This window comes from Aptenodytes forsteri, unplaced genomic scaffold, assembly GCF_000699145.1.
Source record: "Aptenodytes forsteri isolate BGI_AS27 unplaced genomic scaffold, ASM69914v1 Scaffold349, whole genome shotgun sequence".
NCBI classification, from domain to species: domain Eukaryota; kingdom Metazoa; phylum Chordata; class Aves; order Sphenisciformes; family Spheniscidae; genus Aptenodytes; species Aptenodytes forsteri.
Genome location: NW_008794452.1, coordinates 5,446,530 through 5,464,847, shown reverse-complemented (window position 1 = coordinate 5,464,847; position 18,318 = coordinate 5,446,530). Strand labels below are relative to the sequence as shown.

The following is an 18,318-nucleotide window of genomic DNA, read 5'->3' as shown; positions in this document are numbered from 1 at the left end:
GTAATTTTCAAAATTTAAATTCGCTGAACGGCACTCTGGGTCTGGAGCCAGAATAAACATTGAAGACGTGTTCCTAGTTACTGGCTTGACCTTGGATTAATTAGCTGCTGTGACTGGGCAGCTTATTATTTAGTTACGAACTTATGTGAAAAATTATTTGAATTACTCGTGATTTAGAGAGGAATAAGGTTGCAGATCCTACACTTGTAAATTTAGTGAGAGACCTTGGAATAAGACATCCATACCGAAAGGACATGCTTTATCAGTAAGGCAAGTATGGGCTGCTAAATTACTTCAGTATTAGAATTTCACATCTGCTTCTATAAAGATGGATTGTTCTTTTATTAACTAGGTTATAAGCAAGCGATGCGTCAAAATGAGAATGGATGGAAAGTCTTTGGCTGCGGATTGGGTTGGTCTGACTGTTTTAGAGCTGCTTCCTCCTGGCATCAGAACTGGCGTTTATTTCTTAACTGGTTTAGATGCAAAGTGTGTTATAAAACACGAGTGTTGGCCGGGGTCTAGTCCTTTTTTGTCCCTTTTTGGTGCCTTAACTGGACTCCTGTGATGTGCAGGAATCCTCAGTTCATGTGAAGCCGTTCCAGTGACCTTTTTCCCCCATTTTCTCCCTCTTTCACTGGTGCTGGAGGAGAATTTGGGTGTACTGAAGCAGTGGAGCACGTAGACTAATAGGTCTCTATTAACTGCAAATAATGCCAAAAAATTAAAAACTGGAGGAAACTGTTAGCAAACCAAAAGGCCATGCTCAGAGTTGTGTTCCTGCCAGAGGAGCTGTGGTACCTGCAGCTTCTTGTGGCCTCAGGGTGCCAGAAAGAGCGGGTTTTTTGCAGATTCTTTCATGTTTTGTAGGAAAATAGGCTCAATATTTAATAGGCTGTTATCAATAGATGGTGTCAACATGTCACTGGAGCTGAGACATGTTGCTTGTTAATATTTGGAAATCTCACTTCTCAAGCTTGCTGTCTCCGGCTTAAATGAGACCACTGATGTTTCCAAGGTAGTGTCTGTTTATTTGATCTTTGAGCGAAACGCTGCAGATTTGGCTTTTCCAATACCTCTGCTCCTCTTGAGTTTTAACAGGGATCATTTGATTTCTTGCGGAAAAAATACTTAACTGTGATGTGTCTAACAGAAATATCAGCTCTGTTGTTAATGTTCCCAAACTGTCAATTCTTTTGCTGTGATTTGGGTTTTCTTTAATACATACACACACACTTATTGAACAGTAGCTGGGTGTATGAGAAATTAGGCAGAGGGAGTTATTTTGGAAGGTTTCTTACAGCAGATGTTTTCTTCTTTTCATGTGTAAGCCAAGACCCTGACATCTGTGGCAGAGGAAGAACTTTTTGTTTTTACCTTATTCCTCATCCCCAAATCAGCTAGATTGTGTTTCTATTTGCAGATAACTGGATTCAGAGTAAGTCTTTTTCTTTCTTTATTCCAAGCACTTTCAAGGAGAGAAATTGGGGAATAGGACAAAAAATGACATTTGGAAGAAACAGAATTGGTGGAAAACACATGATTCCTTAGACTGGAGGGAATGAAAGACCCAAAATCCTAAAATGAGATGGCCTCTCTGTTAACAAGTACAAGATATTTAATGGCTCGAGGAGATGTAAAGGATGCAAGAAGTGCCAACCACTTTGCAGTGGAGGCAGATAAGCCTTTTTTGCAGCCAGGGCAGCTCAGAGTCAGTACTTATGCAGAGCTAGAGAAATCAGGCACTGAAATCCTCCACTTCAGCAGGTTTTACTTCACAGAGAATCCAGCCTCGTGCCTGACTTTGCGTTGTCTTTTATATAAGAGAACCTTTTCTTGAAAGTTTGTGGGTTTCTTTTTTCCCCTGGGGTACTTTAGAAGACCATATCCCTTGCAGATTTGTGTGCAGCGCTTTGTATCTAAATACACTTACGTACTTTTATTGGATCACCCTGGTGCAGCTGTCAGTGTTTTTATGTCACTTAAATTTCCCCATCTCTTTAGAAACAGGACTGCCGTGGCCAGAATCACATTAACCGTCTTTCAAGCTTTCTGGATAACTTATTCAGGGATGCGCTTGCAAAGTTTTCTTTGTAAATGAATGGAGTATTAAGCCAGAGAGTGTTTTCCCACTTGAAACTGCATAAGCTCGACGCTGGCGTTGCTTCTTCCTCTGTGTTTGTAACCCAGACATCTGCAGAGCAAGCAGCTGTTTCGGTCGGGCTCTGCTTTACTCCCATCGTATAAAAAGGGAGTGGAGCCGGTGCTATCCACTGCTCTCCCTTCTGCTCCCAGACCTCAATGAGACATTAAAGCCACCCAGTCACTTCATTTACCCTGCAATACCTTCCAGTCACTGAACACTTTGTAGGTCAGAGAGGTTTATGATGCAAACATGTTTTGCAGGAAGAATTTTTCCCCAAATCCCTTCTTTTCATGCTTCACTAGCCTACTCTTACAGTAGCCTAGTATCATTATCTGCACAGTTTACTAACCTACTGTAACTTCCCTCTACGCCGAAAGCAGTAGGGGCTTTGACTTGCTATTGCTTTCCAAAGAAAGTGGGAGTAAAATAATTTTAATAGTGTAATGCTGGGAGAGGAATGGCAGTAATTGTACCAAACGTACCCAGCAAGCTTTACCTTGGAAATGCAATTTACCTTGTGAGTGCTTTCTTACGAAATCTGCCAAACATCATCTTCATTGTCTGATGCGATTAACTTTCTTGCACAAGGCAACCCCGGCAGCCTCCAAAACGTTAAAGCTCTGGTTTTAATCTAACCTTCAGCCATTTTCCAACATTGTTATTCTACATTCCTGCTTTTGGGAACGGCATGTTTTCTTGTATTAATCGATAATCTGCTTTCACTTTTATTTTTCTTGAGGAAAAACCCTATCTGGCCCTGAATACATGAACTCCTCTGCATGTTCAGCGAAGCTGCCACGCTCTTTGTTTAAAATTGCCTACGACCCTCCCCCTCAAGTTACACTTAGACAGCTGCTTTTCTCCTAGTAAAAAGGACTTGAGTTGTCGGTAGTATTTACAAGCAAGGTATTTGGTTTATGTCTCCCTAACTGCTAGAAAACCAAGCTGACTCTTCAGAAACTAGTGATTCAGGTCATCTTCTACACGTGCTTTGGGGGCTGTGTAGCATATTTTTCTGTTGAGATGGCAGAGGGTGGGAGCGGGATGTAATTCTCCCCGGCTGAAACCTGGGTTCCCAGGTGAAAAGCCCTAACTCTTGCAGAAGGTGTTTGAGCTGTTGTAAGATGCATGTTGCAAGCAGATATGCGCTTCTGGAGTCTGCCTGCTTATGTATTGCTAGTGTTACTTAAATGATGAAAGGATTCAGGCTTATGAATCAACAGCTAGATCTACAAATGCTTTGAAAGAAGCGATCATCCAGATCACATAATCGCTACCCTAGTGCTCTCCAGATGTGCAATTTCTTGTGATTGCAAATTAACACAAGCCTCTATTATATAGTGGAAACATCTGTTGGTCTTTCAATGGAGATGTGAATAACTTACAAAGAGCCGAGCAGCAGTGACAAACACATCGACGGGGAATAGATAAAAATTCCCATGCTCAGACTTCTGACTGATGAAGGTGATCATTCATCTGTCAACTTGTCAGTGCAAGCCTGAGGCTGTCCCAGTCTCTGATTTTGGTAGCTGGAAAGGAGTTAATGCTGATGCCAACCTCAACTATAGGATTCATCAATAAAATACTAGATTTCATAATACTGATGGCATTTTTGCTACAGAGATTCAGTATCTCTGTCCACATGAAAGCCCAGATTTGTAGGATACCCCCATATGTCATTGGTTTTGCTTTTTCAGCTGGTGAAAGGACCACAAGTTTACATATGTAAGCATGTAAACCTTCCCTGTTACCCACTGGAGTAATAGCAACTGCAGTGTTGGTACTAAGCAAGGGGCTGTTTTGCACAGACAGGCCAATGTTTGGCCTTGACATCTGCCATTTCGTTGTGGAAAATTCCAGGAAAATGCAAAATTAGAATAGCTGCTGGGATGCCTTGCGGCCACTACCGCAAACCTCAGATGTCCCAAACAGAGCAGGTAAACCACAGCACAGTGTCTTCTGCTGGCCTGAAAGTGGCCGCACGCCTCCTGGTTCCTGCAGGCTTTCCACATTTTTAGTGCTTTGCTCCCAGGCAGGAGCATGTCAGTCAGGAAACGCGTAGCAGGGAAGTGTCCGGACAGGTATTCGAATTACAAAGATCTTTTCTCCTCTAGATCTATTGTACAAAACAGAGGAATCTTTGCAGTACTTCCTGCAGAAGTACCTGATTTATTTGATTTTTTTTGCTAGGACAGTGTTTTATTTAATTCTGCCGTACATCTTTTAGCATGCCACTTGGGAAGCGGAGCAGGTATACATTTCAAGAAAGCTTCCTGTACGGTAACTGGGGATTTTTTCAGATCCGTTGTCCATGTGTGCATTTTGCTATCTCATCCTTTTTGGTCTGGACCCATGAATCCAGGGCTGACAAAGCCTGCTGTTGGATTTGTGGGTGTGCACGCTGTGCAACATACATCAGCGGTGTATTGCCACATACTCAGTTACAGCGAAGATAGGAACTAGCTGCAAATTTTCTGTAATTCTTCTGCTTACAATTCTAGAGGCACCATGTCTGTATGAGAAGATCATAAAAAATGTGCTTTTTCTTTCAAAAAAAGATAGGTGGCTTCTTCCCTGATTAGAATGGAAGAGTTTGAACAGGGTTACAAGTGATCGTATAAATTTGTATTTGACAGCACCCGCTGAACATCTGCTCTTCTGTCCAGACCATGAAATTGTGCCGTGTTATGCAGTTGGGATTTTTAGTATCTTGTTATATCAGTCTGTTGTGTTAAACAGGACAGGAGGAGCCTGAACCTGAACTCCTCTTGACAAGCTGATTTATCTCTTCCAGAGAGGAAAGCCGAGTGGTTATTACTGTGGTGATGATTTACCCCCTCCATTGGCTCCAGGCTGTGGCCATGGTGGGGGAGTTTGGAGGCTGCAGCTCTTGTCCCAGCACTGATGCTGGTGCTAAATGGATCGATAAAATCGGGTGTTGTGTAGTGTAACTGGGTGGGGGTCCCAAAGCTGCGCTCGTCAGCAGCCGCTCTCTCAGCGGGCTCCTTGCCAGTCGGATTGGTGCAGAGAGGAGCATGTCGCTTATCCCCTGCCTGCCCATCGGCTGCACTGTGCTGCAGCAGTGCCAGCGCTGAGGGATCTCAGGATGCATTTCCATGACTATCCGAGTGCGTGGCTGTTGGCGCTCACTGAGCACACGTTCACCCATCCCAGGGCAAGCCAAGCCCCGGGCAACTGTGCTAGTAAGTAGAGCAGACAGCGATCCAGCCCCGCAGCCATCCTGCCACCAGCAGCAAAGCTAACTGGGGCACATCTATTGTGCTGTGGTTTGCAGTGTCACCTTCTGCGACACTGCGTAAGACATGGATCCCCCCAGGGATCCCTGAATCTCTTGGGAGAGACCATGTAGCGCTTGAACTATTTCATTATTGTCATTGCAAGTGTGCCGCCTTGAAAAAAATATATAAATGAAACTGCTTGCAGCGGTCTCCTGCATCCCAACCACAGGCTTATGGTGTGTCTGCTCTTCTGGGCGAGAGCTGGCTGCGGAGCAAGGGCCAGAGAAATGCTTTTCGGTCTCTGCCACCCCTGACCGTGCATGGGGAAGTCCCTTCCCGTCGCACGACTGGTGGGGCCAGGAGGGGAGCAGAGGCAGTTAACAAAAGTACGGGTCGCAACCTATATCTGCAGGTGCCAAGGTAGGAGTGTTTTGAGTGTGCAGATGATGCTGATGAGTCACTTTGTTGTTTGTAATCCAGGTAGTGTCACGGTCTCCTTTTCCCATCACTGTAAGACCGTCTTTTCTCTGTCCTAGGGGCTGACGTTTGAGGAGGTGGAGAGCTTCTTCACTTTTCTGAAGAACATAAATGATGTGGACACAGCTTTGAGCTTCTACCACATGGCTGGAGCTTCGCTTGATAAAGGTATTAAAACTTGTGAGACGGACAGGCACTGAAAGCTTGAGGGAGCGCGATTCATGCTGTATCTTTGAAGTTGGGAAGATGTTGAATGAGCACAGGCTGAAAATGTACCAAAGTTGCAGTTCCTCCCTGCAATGAGAGCTTTAACTTGTTACGCCATAGATAAAGAGGGATTTCAGGTTTTATACTTCCCCAGCTTTAGACATAGAGCGGAAAAAAAGGCTGAAATATATAGCCTGAATAGACTAGGAAGCAGTAATTTCATGGTGACTGATTAGTAAGTGGTGATATCATGGGGTATCTTCAGCAGGACCATTCAGGCCTGATGCATGCAGAGGCAAGATGACCTAGTGAGTGTATCACGGGCTCTGGGACCAGAGCACGGGCACACCAGTGTTTCTTCTTCATCCATGTCTTCTGGAGTGAGGTGTTTTCTCCTTTCACGAAGTACTTGAAAAATTATTGTTGGCAAAGACAAGCGGTATTATAAGAAGTATTCTTGCCAATTCTATCTTCTGTAGAGGTCTCCATGATTGATGCGGCAGAGGCACTAACCAGCAGTGGAGCTGGTGGTAGGAACGTTTCAACCCTTGTTTTGTTTCAGCTTTGCTTAAAAAATGGGAGGCTTTGCTTAGAAATAAGAGCTGTGTGGCCAGATGCTGCATTTCTGATCTGAAATCCAAGTAATGGCAAGCACCTTTGGAGCTCCCAGGCACACTGGAGGGAAGGAGGGGGAGTGCTGGAACCCCACTGAGGTCCCAGACTGAGCACTAAAGTCTGTCCAGAGGAGGCTCTCTTCAGATAACCCACAGTCCAGAGACTGCGCGTGGCCGGAGGAGCTGGCTGAATAAACTTCAGAGCTGGTGTTTCCTGGGGAGCTTGGTAATAGTGTCATTTATTGATCAGACCAATCCATATCCTTCTTCATCTCATTGTGTTTTTCCTTTTCTGAGCTAATCCATATCAGGTATGTTCTCAGATCTGACACACTGATTTAAAAAAAAAAAAACAAACCACAAAAAACCAACCATACATTTTAAAGAAAAAAAAAGTCCAACGCTCTGCTGCCAGGATTTGTCACAAGTGCATGCTTTTCTTTTCTATAGATCTTTTTTTGATTTTTTTTTTAAAAACACTCAGTCTGGGAATATGAAAAAAAAACAATGGCAAACTCATTAAAAGTTTTTTAGGCAAAGTGGAAACTCTTGTCTACTAGAAAGTTAAAGCTGATGTATTTAGGCAGCTGCAAAATTAAATGTTTCAGAAGTCAGCTATTCTTCCAGCCACTGCTGTTGTGGAAATGTTAAGACATTAATAGGTTTTTGGGCAGTGGAACAAAGGGAGTCAAATGTGTCACACCTCTTCTTGTGTGTGTCAGCAGCCTTCCTCGTCTTTGATTTTTTTGGGGGAAATCATCTGTACTTTTTGTTTTAGATCACCGTTATCTTAAGACTTCAAGTTAAAAGAACTTGATAGGATTTTCTTTCATTTAAAAGTAAAAAACATGAAGTACAGATGTGCTGCTGCTGCGCAGAGCCCTTTCTGCAGCGTCCCACAAGGAGGTAATAGCCCAGTGAATCCAGTTTACTCAGTGTCTACAGTAAAATAGCAATTGCCCAGTCATGCAATATGTATTTGTGGAGTATTTAGGTCCGTGCACAGTTGGTAAATCAGTGTGTGATTATGTGTGATTAACGAGCTTGTGCTGGAGCCACAGCCATTGAGCTGGAAGTCCTTTGGCTGGGGTAAGAAACCTTGGGGAGGTTTGGTGGTGTGCAGGGCATAGCTTCAAACTGCTCGTGGGCTTGGCTGGTCCCAGACCCCCGTCCCTACCTGCAGGGTCCCGGCTGTCGGAAGAGATTTCCTCAGGCTTGGGCAGAAGAGAAGGGTTATCCTGCAAATCCCCTCTTCATGTGTGCCTGGTAGCTGACACGAATCACCCCTCGCGTTCTTCTGTGCTGCTCAACCCAGAGATGCTCCTGTGTATCTGGCAGGAGGCATGAAGAGAGCGTTTTGCTGTGGTCCTAACGAAGGTGCAGAGTGAGCTGCAGTGATACACCTGGGTTTTGCAGCAGGGACCTCTGTGCTCCCATGCCTAAATTGTCTATGCATTACCCATTTCCATATGCGTGCGCTTTGAGTCTGGATATTACACCCACAAATCAAAGAAGCAATAAATGGAGTGTACTTTTCCAGAAGTCAAGCTTTCACAAGATTGCTTATTAAAAACTAGTAAATGTAAAAATTACTCATCATGTGGGGAAGAGGATAGTTTGTATATCAAATAAATTGCTGCTAACCTAATGCAGTAAATGTTATTATAATTTTAGAAGGGCCGTTTAAAATTTAAGAGGAAAAAAAATGGATGGCACCAAACAGCCATAGCTTGACAACCTGTTTTCTGTGTTGAATTGAAGTAGCCTCTTTTTCTAAAAAGGATCACAAACCTGTATTTTAATGATACATAGAATAACGCACAGATTATTTGTTAGTCCATCTTTCATTTTACCAGAAACATAATAGTCGTCATTCTCTTAAATCATAAGCATTACTTAGAAAACTTTCCCAGCCTGGGCTTACAGCTGGCAGCAGGACAGGAGCCGAATTTGTCACTTATTCCCCTTTCGAGGCGAGGGTGTGAATTGCACTTTTTTTGGCAACGTCTGCAGCCAGACTTTCCAAGCAGCTGTTCTGCTGGTGCTGGCAGAGAGCCATGGTATAACTCGTTGTGTTGTAGGGCAAGGCACAGGTGTGCTTCGCTAGAGATGGGCCAAAGTGAGGGGAGATGGCTGAGCCTGCTGCTTGCTCCGGTGGCTCAGCTGGCTCGGAGCGGGACTGGAGCCCAGGAGGGGTTAATCGAAGATTGTTTTATTTGAAGTATGGAGCTTGAAATGGCTGCAGACTTGACAGGGAATTTAGAAGGAGGTAGACGTGAGTTTTGGTTGCAGCATGTATTTGTCATCGAATTGGTGCTTGCTTTAACCTGCCTTCGGAGCTGGATGAAAGAAGTCAGTCCCCCATGGAGGCACAGCTCAGATCACTCCTCTGGAGTAATGGCATGTAGTCAACGCTGGTAGTTGCATGGGGAGGACTTCTGTAGGGTAGGTGAGGTTGGCAGGGATCTCTAGAGACCCTCTAGTCCAACAGGGTCACCTACAGCAGCTTGCCCAGGGCCACCTACAGTCAGGTTTTGGATATCTCCAAGGACGGAGGTGCCGCAGCCTCTCTGGGTGTGTAAGAAAGCCTGGATGAGTATTTGCGATAATTTGTGAGAAGGAGAAGAGTTGAATGATGAAATCTGGTGTCCTTGCAGAGGCAAGTCAGGGTCACAGGTTGTGACCTTTGCTGCCCTCACACCAGTGGGTTGACGTGTGTGTATGTGTGCGTCCTGATGGAGAGGGACAGTGGAAGTGCTTGGCACCATGCCCTCAAGCAGGGAGGGGTCTGGAGCTCTCCTGCCCTTTGGTTTTAGTACATGCACAATTACAGTGTGGTGTTTGCTGAGCACTGATGCGACGAGTTGGGCAAAGCTCTGTCACAGCAGAGGGTGCCTGTCCAAGGCTTTTAAGAAATCAGTTTGGTAACCCTGAGGAGGACAAGCTCTCCATAGATCAACAGCCCTGGAAGATGCTGAATACGTTTCAGTTTAGAAACCACTTTCTGTGTTGGAATCTCCTTTCTTTACTTATTTATGACTGAATATTACGTGAACAGTGGATCGGCTCTGCCTTTGGTCTGGTAGCTCCGCTTTTTTCCCAGAATCGTGATCTCCATGACTTTTCGTCATGCGCCCTTTGATGTTAAAACAGTTTCTACTCAGCTGCAGGGCTGCAGCCTCACATTTTGAGAAGAAAAAGAAAAATGTGCTGTGCCACAGGATTGCGTAGGGTTTGTGCATCTCTATTCTGGATGGATATTCCGGCACATACATGTGCAAATTATTTGAAGAAAGTTAAATAGATTTTTGCTAGTTATATTGTCAGTGATGGCATCCAACGTTTCCAACTGGGATGCTTAAAATGAAACGTGCATATCAACGTGAGACCCTACGTACCCTGATTTCTGGGAGCCCAGAGTACGTGTCCTGCCTCTGCAGCCTGGGACCGTGCAGGGCAGGGAGCCCTGCTCCCGTCACCCTGGGTGCCGTGTGGGAAATGAAAGCAGCAACCCAGCTGCCTATTATTTTGGCCAAATGTGTGATTAATCTCAAGACAGAGGAAAAAAGTGAAGTTTGCCATCTGGCTAGGCTCTGGCCCATAGAAAAGCCCTGTTTGTAAGCACTTGGTGAGGCATTACTCATGGTGCAGTTCTGGGAATTGGAGTGAAAAAAAAGATAACTGTGCAGACATTAAACTTGCATAAAATAACTCAGATGGCTCATTAAAGGAACCAGTGGGAGACACTAACACTTGAAATTTGAAAAGCCGCATAGGTTTTCAAGATAGAAACGTGGAACTCATTTTCGGTGGTATAAAATGCAGGCGACTTCCCCGTGTAGAGATGGATGCAGATGCAGCCATCCCAAAACCCCAAATCTGGACAAGCTTTGTTTTAGGAGATGTTTCCCCAGACAGCACCTATTTCATTTTGCAAAATGGTAAAGAAATGATGCTGGGAGGTTTACTTCAATTTTATTTGCCTCACCAAGATACCTTGTAGTCTGGAGCGTGTGCGTCAAAGTGGAGAGCAGAGGCACTTTCCCCTTCCTTACGACTCCTTAAAAACCAACAAAATCGTTACTGAGCACAGCACAGTCACTCAGCCCCTGTGAAATAACAGTTTTGCAGAATTTTTGCATCGAGCGAGAACAATGTGATGGAGGTGACACTTGCGCAGTTGGATTAATAAGAGAGGAAGCAGTAACCGGTGGCCGTAAGTACAAATTACAGCTGGTAAAACTGCAGCTGTGAAAAATAAATAAGTGGATGTCAAAGAGGAGGGAGGGATCAGGCAACACCCTGTAGAGATGGAAGGAAGAGGGTGAAAACTCAGCAGAATAACATGACTTATAATTAAAGTAATCATTCTAACTTTTTTTTTCCCTATAAGGCTATAGCAAATAACTTATTCAGTAGCGTACCCGGGGCACCAGGAGGAGAGGATGGTATCAAAGCTTGGTTGAGCACCTTTAAAGAAGATTTTCATTTAACTCCTTTTAAATGTAATTCAGTGTTGCTGTCTGAGGAAACAGAGATATACTTTTGCTGTCTGAAGGTCTGGGCCTCGGGTAAGAGGTGGCTTACAGCGCCTAAAACCTCTGCCATTGGGCAAAGTTGAGGTGTTTTAAAGTGCCTCCCCAGCAGAAGGACTTTCTGGGGAAAAAATAAGCTGAGAAATAAGTTTATCTAAACTCTTTTCTTTTACCTAAACCTCTTCTTTTTCCTTGAGCTTTGCGTGTTACTGAGGTCCCTCAGCAGTGCGTGTGGCAGGTAGGAGTTACAGCGCATGTTTTGCAGCTGGCTGGAGCCAGGGCTGTGTTTAGGGAACGAGCATTGCCTAATTGGGGAGGAGAAAGGTGCCTTTTATAAAGGCATATATAAAATCCAGAGGCAGGGCATTTATCTTGGTAAAAAGGACTATGCCATCCACTGTTCGGCTCCAGCGTTTGCTGCCACTTCGTGTTTGTGGCATTTGATCAAAGAGGACCTATAAGTACTGCATTATACTCATGCAATTTATAGTCACTCTCTCCTCTGGTTTGCGGTATGTGTGATGCTGGCCATCAGTCCCTCCCTCTGGATCAAGGGGGAAAGCTGAAGGCAGCTTTGTCATTTAATTTGTGAGCGTTTGATGTCAGTGTGAGGTAATTAAATGGTGGACCTTTAAAGCCCTTTTTGGAGGGCTGCCGCCATCTAATGCGCCTGCTCGCTTGTGTTGCAGTTCGTTCATTCGATCATGTTGCATCTTGCTGGCTAATTTGTGCGTATTCAGAAGAGCGCCAAAAGAAAAGGGATGCACGTTGCTGGCTAATTTGTGCGTATTCAGAAGAAGAGCGCCAAAAGAAAAGGGATGCACAGATGTGGTGGCTGTCCCTGCGCTTAAAACATGAATTCCCATTTTCTTTGCTATCCAGGTTTTATTGAGAGCTGTGCTGTGTGCGTGGCACAGTATATTCTGCAGCCCGGTTGGCGTGGGTGGGCTGGGAGAGACGTGCAGTCTCCCCACGGCTCAGTTGGCAAGGTTTGGGCATAAGACTAGGGAAAAAAATTAATTCAAGTTTTCTTTAATGATTACATTGCCTCTGCCCTCCCCAAAGCAGGCTCTGGCTGCCAGCAGGACACGCACAGAAGCAGTGGCTGTATCCTGACTTACAGTGACAGAACTGAAATATAGAGTAATAACTGCAGACCAGAGCTACGTCTCTCACGTAGGAAAGGATTTTAACTCAAAAAGAATAATTACAGGGAAACAGCAGGTGCCTACTTGAGATTAACCCACCTTCTGTTTAATTTCAGTTCTCTTCTGCATCATTTAGTAAAAGGAGGGATTTTACAGGTGAAAAGAACCCGATGGTGGCTGTGGATTCCTCCCCCAAAACCCCAAACCTCACTTAGGGGAGCAGAAATGGGGTGGAAGGAACCAGTAATCTGAACATTCATGGGAAAAAAAAAAAATCCTATTAGAAACACTTTATGCAGTTTCTAATTAATCTGATTATGGTATAGATTGGGTGCTTATTTTTTCCTTTCTGACACATAACTCTTCAAAATTTCTGAAGGGCCAATAGCTCTGCAAAGGGACCAGAGTGCATGAACCCAGAAGGATGCTGTGGGTGAAAGCAGAGGCTTTTTTTGGTTTCAATCTGATTTTGTGTCGTGCCACTTCCTTCTTTTTCCTTGCTGAAGGGGAGCTCTGCAGCTAAACATTCATCCCAGTTGCTGTGGGCTCGCTGCTGCGGTGCAAAGTGTCTCCGGTCAGGGTTTCCTTGGGTCAGACTTTGCAGGGAAGCAATTTAACTTAATATACACTCATGTTCATGCAAAGCCCTTCTGTTTTATCGAGTATCTGGAAGGGCGCAGGGTGTTTCAGCCCTGGCTAACAGTGACAACTGAGCTGCTCTTGCCTCCCCTCCTTCCTTCAATTAGCAGCTGTCAAAGGGAGACTAGAGGGTAGCCAGATGCACACAAATACATGTTGGGAGACAGCTGAACCAGCCCAATGATGGGTTTTTTTTCCCCTTTATGCAGCAAAATCTACTGCATAACCCTGCCAGATTGATAGCTCCGCAGACTGCTCTTTTCTAGAGGCGTGAATAAAACTACCGCTTGCTTCTTTGCTGATGAACTCAGCTGCCGGTCTGGGGGGGGAAGTGAAATAATTCGTTACAACTCTTTTATTTTATTGCAAGGTTAACCTTGTCTGCTTGCTGCAGAGCCTATCACAGGAAGAGGGTGGATGGGTTTGTTCTGCAATTACTGGCCCTGGGTTGCTTAACAGGAAAACCGGTTTTTATTATTCCCAGCTTGTTGGAATAGTTGGTTCATAGAGTATCATCTTTGTAACACTGTCAGAAGGAGCTGCCTTGTTGATCAAGCCTGTCAGGAGAGGTTTCCCACCTGGTGTTTGCTGTAGTGCTGACACTTCTTCCAATTTTGTAACCAAAGGGGGGGGGAACCTCATCTCAGTGTTTTTAATGTTTATCTTGAACACACAGGTATTGCCACGTCGGTGCTCACCAGCAGCCTCTCCACACCCCATGCGGTGTTGCAGTAGGAAGGCGAAGGCTTTGAGGAGCCTGGTTTTGAGGCATGTGCTGGGGCTGGGGACGAAGCTTATTTCAAGCCTCTTTGAACATGACATGTTTTCGTAAAGGCAGTTTTCCGTGGAGGAACAAGAGTCTTTCACTCCTCTGCCTGCGTTTGGCAGATCACGATGTCTCGCTAACCTTGTGCCCTCCCTCCGTTGCAGTGACGATGCAGCAAGTGGCCAGGACAGTGGCCAAGGTGGAGCTCTCTGACCACGTGTGCGATGTGGTGTTTGCGCTCTTCGACTGCGATGGTGAGTGACCCCAACCTCACCCCATTCCTCTCAGCCAGGCTGGGCAAGAGTCAACCCGGGAGAAGAAATAGAGGGAAAAAATGCCAGCCATGAAAGCTTGCCATGGCCTTGGCTCTTCTTGCCATGCCACCATCCACTCTTTGGCCGTGGATCTGTACTGATGCTCCTGCTCATCTAGGAAGGGTATCTGGTGGTACCCAGCTTCCGAGATGTTGATCTTAAAGCACTGGATGCAAGCATTTGGCATGCACAGCTTCCCCCCCACACCCTCAAAACTCTGTTTTGTTTAACAAAATGAGCTAATGTGCTCCAGTGTTGGAAACGAGCCTATCTGGTAGTTTATCTCCAAAGTCCTGGACAAATATCAGCTTAACTAATGGCAGCTCTGTGCCGTGCTGGGAAGCTCATTGCTTTGCTGGCCCGCAGAGGATGCGAGCACTTTGGGGTAGCTTGTTGCCACAATGAAGCAGTCTCGAGTTGATTTAATGAGAATTAGTGGAGTCTTTGCCACCAGGGGATGATGGCAGCAGTTCAGAACTGGAAAGTAGCAAAATTCTGCATTTGCCCAAAACTATCAAGCCGAAACCAGCGACCTTGCTGGCACCCTGCTTCTCCAGCACAGTCACTGGGATCTGGCAGCTCTGAGTAGCAGCAGTGATGCATAAATAGACAGTTGTTTGCTTTCTGATATAAATATGAACATTAAAAAAAAAATCTTTATTTTATTCCTTGTTGCCCCTCTTGGCTTCAGCCCCACCTGCTTCTTTGCACATTTCTAAGGTTGCATCTCTTCTTTTATTTTTCTCTGTGCTTCAGTGCCACTTTGATACGACCCTCAAGCCAGATGATCAGGCTGGAGATTAGAGTGAACTGAAGCGTAGCCAAATATTCTCCGGTTGCATCCTCTTGTAGGAGAATCTGCTAAATATTTTGATAGCAAACCTTTGGGGGGAAAGACTGTGGTTGCCAGAGGAGTCCCTGTAAGGAAGGAATCAAGTGGAAAAGCAGGCGCAGACTTTTTTTTTGTGTTGTCACTCCGTCGGTGTTTATAGACGTTACCATGCACGCATCAAAAACCTGCAGCACCAGAGGGAATTTTACTCACCCCTTGATAGTTTGCTGGAATTTCACTGCCCAGGTTTGCATTCGGATGTGAGGCAGGAAAAAAAGCTCTCAAATGAAGAAAACACGTTCGTGAAATATAATGATGTGGTTCCCCGTATCAGCCAGAGAGATTCTCGCTCCTTTGATCTGGGGAACCGATGGCACTGGCAGGTTTGTTTCTTGAGGGCTGATGTCCCTCCTATTTCTTCTGTGCCCAAAGATGGGTTGCTTTCCTGTGCTGCTCCCCAAAAGCTAAAACTGTGCGCCATAGGCAGGGGAGCAAAACAGGCAACAGGATATGTGCGGCATCGTGGCAGAAGGCATCAGCTGCTTAGCAGACAGGTGTCCGGCTGTCGGTCGCGCCGTGGCTTGCTGTCCCCTCCGATCGACCAGCATCCTAAATAAAAATCCCAGAGGTTTTAATTTATTGGTGGTTCAGCAACTACGGAATAAAATTTGTCCCAATTTACTATCATCTTATTTTTAACATAAATTTAGTTGACATAACTCTCAATAACCTCACTAGATTACTTTAATGAATCTTCCCTTCTATTCCATTAAGAAAAATCTGTGCTCTGTTACCCTGTGCTCCTGTAATTTCTTAAACCACTTAAAGCGGAGAGTTTCCTGTGGGGCGCATGGGCATTTGCTTTGCATTTGCTTTTCTGTCTTCAAACCCCAGTGCTCCAGGCCCTGCAAGACGTGGTGGTGCCAGGCTAAGCAGGGCAGCGTCCGTAGGGTTGGGATTTAAATGCAACCCTTGCTCAGCAGGATATTTTGGGAGGTTGAAGCCAAATGTGATTTCGGTCTCTGCAAGAAATGACACTTGTGGCTGCTGCCCTTTAAAGTTAGTGCATGCGGGGAGGAGGTGGTTGTTGGATTTTAATGTTTCTATTTTTTTTTTCGTGGTGCCAGGCTAAGCAGGGCAGCGTCCGTAGGGTTGGGATTTAAATGCAACCCTTGCTCAGCAGGATATTTTGGGAGGTTGAAGCCAAATGTGATTTCGGTCTCTGCAAGAAATGACACTTGTGGCTGCTGCCCTTTAAAGTTAGTGCATGCGGGGAGGAGGTGGTTGTTGGATTTTAATGTTTCTAATTTTTTTTTTCTTCTTCTCGCAGGGAACGGCGAGCTGAGCAACAAGGAATTTGTTGCCATAATGAAGCAGCGCCTTATGAGAGGCTTGGAGAAGCCCAAGGACATGGGCTTCACACGACTCATGCGGGCAATGTGGAAATGCGCCCAGGAGACGGCGTGGGACTTCACCATGCCCAAGCAGTAGCAGGGTCGGGGAGGAGCACCCGGCTTCCCTGTCTCAGCCCTGCCACCATCACCTGCGGGTGAGTGCCACTGCTGCGGACACCTGCAGGGTGGCACCAGGCTCTGGTGAGCCCAGACTGTTCATAACAGGAGATTTTTGTAAATCAAAGTTAGAAATCAAAGCCTGTTGTATTTGCAGCTTCTGCTTGCCGCTGGCCCTTTAATATTCTTCTCTCAGGAAAAAGAAAAGGACTTTTCTTACTGATGCCACCTCCACTTCGTGATGCGCCCTGCCTGCAGAGCTGGGCATCGAGCGAGCTGGTGGGGCTGCACCCAAATCACTTATTTAATGTTGTTAAAAAATGGCATGGGGGTTATTTTAATTCTTAGATTGCTCCTAAGAAGCCATGGAATTCATGGATAGATCATACCGGTGGGACCTAGGAGCAGGCAGGTGCTGAGAGCACCCCAGGATTTCAGTCAGCCAAATGCTCTGTGCTCCCCCAGACTGTCGGGGGGTGGAGGGGATGGGTGTACCCGCAGAGGGGCTGCTTGAGCTGAGGTGCTGCCTCTGGTGTAAGAGCAGTTAAAAGTAGTGGAGCAACTGGCTCTCCTGCCCATCCTGCCTTGCATAAGTGACCTGCTGCAGGAGGTCTCTAATGGGAGCCCTCTCCCTGGGGAGTTGCTGTTCTGTAATGGGAACAGGCTGAAAGATGTTATTTGCTGAGTGCTGTCCTCTCTGTAAAGTATTGTGTAAAGATGTTGCTCACAACAACATGGCTCGTGGCTCATCTCTTTCGATTGCTTCAGGTCTCCACCTAAGGCTGGTGGCGAGTCACTGGAGCTGGGGCGTTTTGGAAGGGGGGGGAAAAAAATCATGACGACTTTCCAGAGCTGGAAAGCTGAAGCCCAGAAGTCAGCACTGGAAAGGCCAGAGCTGCCCTGTTTGCTCTCCCGTGTTGCCAGCCAGCCCCAGGCAAGCGGTCGGGTTTGGGATGGCCCCGTACGCAATCTGCTGCGGCCTCTGTCTCGCAGAGAAGAGCACTCTCTGCGGGTGCTTAAAGGACAGCCACCAGCTCCAGGCTTTCTTTGAGGGGATGAAACACTTCTAGAATATTTTGATACTGGGATATTGACCCTGCTATCGGGGATCACTCCATCTACTGTCACCTCCTTCCTCTCCTCTCCTGCAGTTTGCCTGCTCTCCATCTACTGTCACCTCCTTCCTCTCCTGCAGTTTGCCTGCCGGTAGCACGCTCTGTTCAGGTGTTGGTCTCTGTGCTGTCACACACAATAATGTCACATCGATGCCGTCATGTCAAGCAGCGAGGATGCTGGGGTGCAGGCTCTGCCCATCCTGCCCCCAGGGACGGTTGTTCTTGCTGCCTGTCCTGCCTGCTCCCCACAAGCCCACGGGCAGCTGAGCAGTCTCCATGAAAATGTCACTTGTCTCAAAACTCTCTCTTTTGGAACAAAACGAAGCCTGTTGCATCCCCCGGTAGGACTAATCTATCAATCATCCTCTACTGCGAAAGCCGCGATCAATGCACGGCAAGTCTTAATTGCAGAGCGCCGTTCCCCCCCGAGAGCGGCCTCATCCCTCGTTAGCGCTGCTCTCCTGCGAGCGTCTCCTCCCTTCGGCCCTTTCCAGGCACCGTCCCTGCCGCCAGGAGCCGTTTCAAAGGCAGGAAACTACCGGGGCAGGATCTGTGCGCGGGCGCTGCGAGCAACGGGAGATGGGCCGGGCGCGCCGGCTCGGCGCCCCGCTCAGCCTCGCCTCCGGCGCCCCGCGTCCAGACTAGCTCCAGGCCCGGCCTGGCGTTTCTTCCCCGAGCCGGTTTTTTCCAGGGCCGGGACGTCCCGGGAGGGGTTTTCCCATGGTCGACGGTGTCCGTTCTCCCCGGCGCCGGGCCCGCGGCAACCCACCCGCCC

The 18,318-nt window shown here is 46.5% G+C and overlaps 1 protein-coding gene across 3 annotated transcripts in view; it reads left to right on the top strand.

The window, feature by feature from the left end:
- MICU1 (mitochondrial calcium uptake 1) overlaps positions 1–17,159 on the top strand; it is a 111,052-nt gene extending 93,893 nt beyond the window's left edge. For all 3 annotated transcript variants that reach the window (XM_009290567.1, XM_009290568.1, XM_009290566.1), the window contains 3 exons: positions 5,922–6,030; positions 13,936–14,025; positions 16,248–17,159. In XM_009290567.1, the coding sequence (XP_009288842.1) occupies positions 5,922–6,030; positions 13,936–14,025; positions 16,248–16,408 (360 nt within the window). In that variant the 3' untranslated portion in view covers positions 16,409–17,159. The remainder of the gene's footprint in view (positions 1–5,921; positions 6,031–13,935; positions 14,026–16,247) is intronic.
- Positions 17,160–18,318: the final 1,159 nt, after the last annotated feature.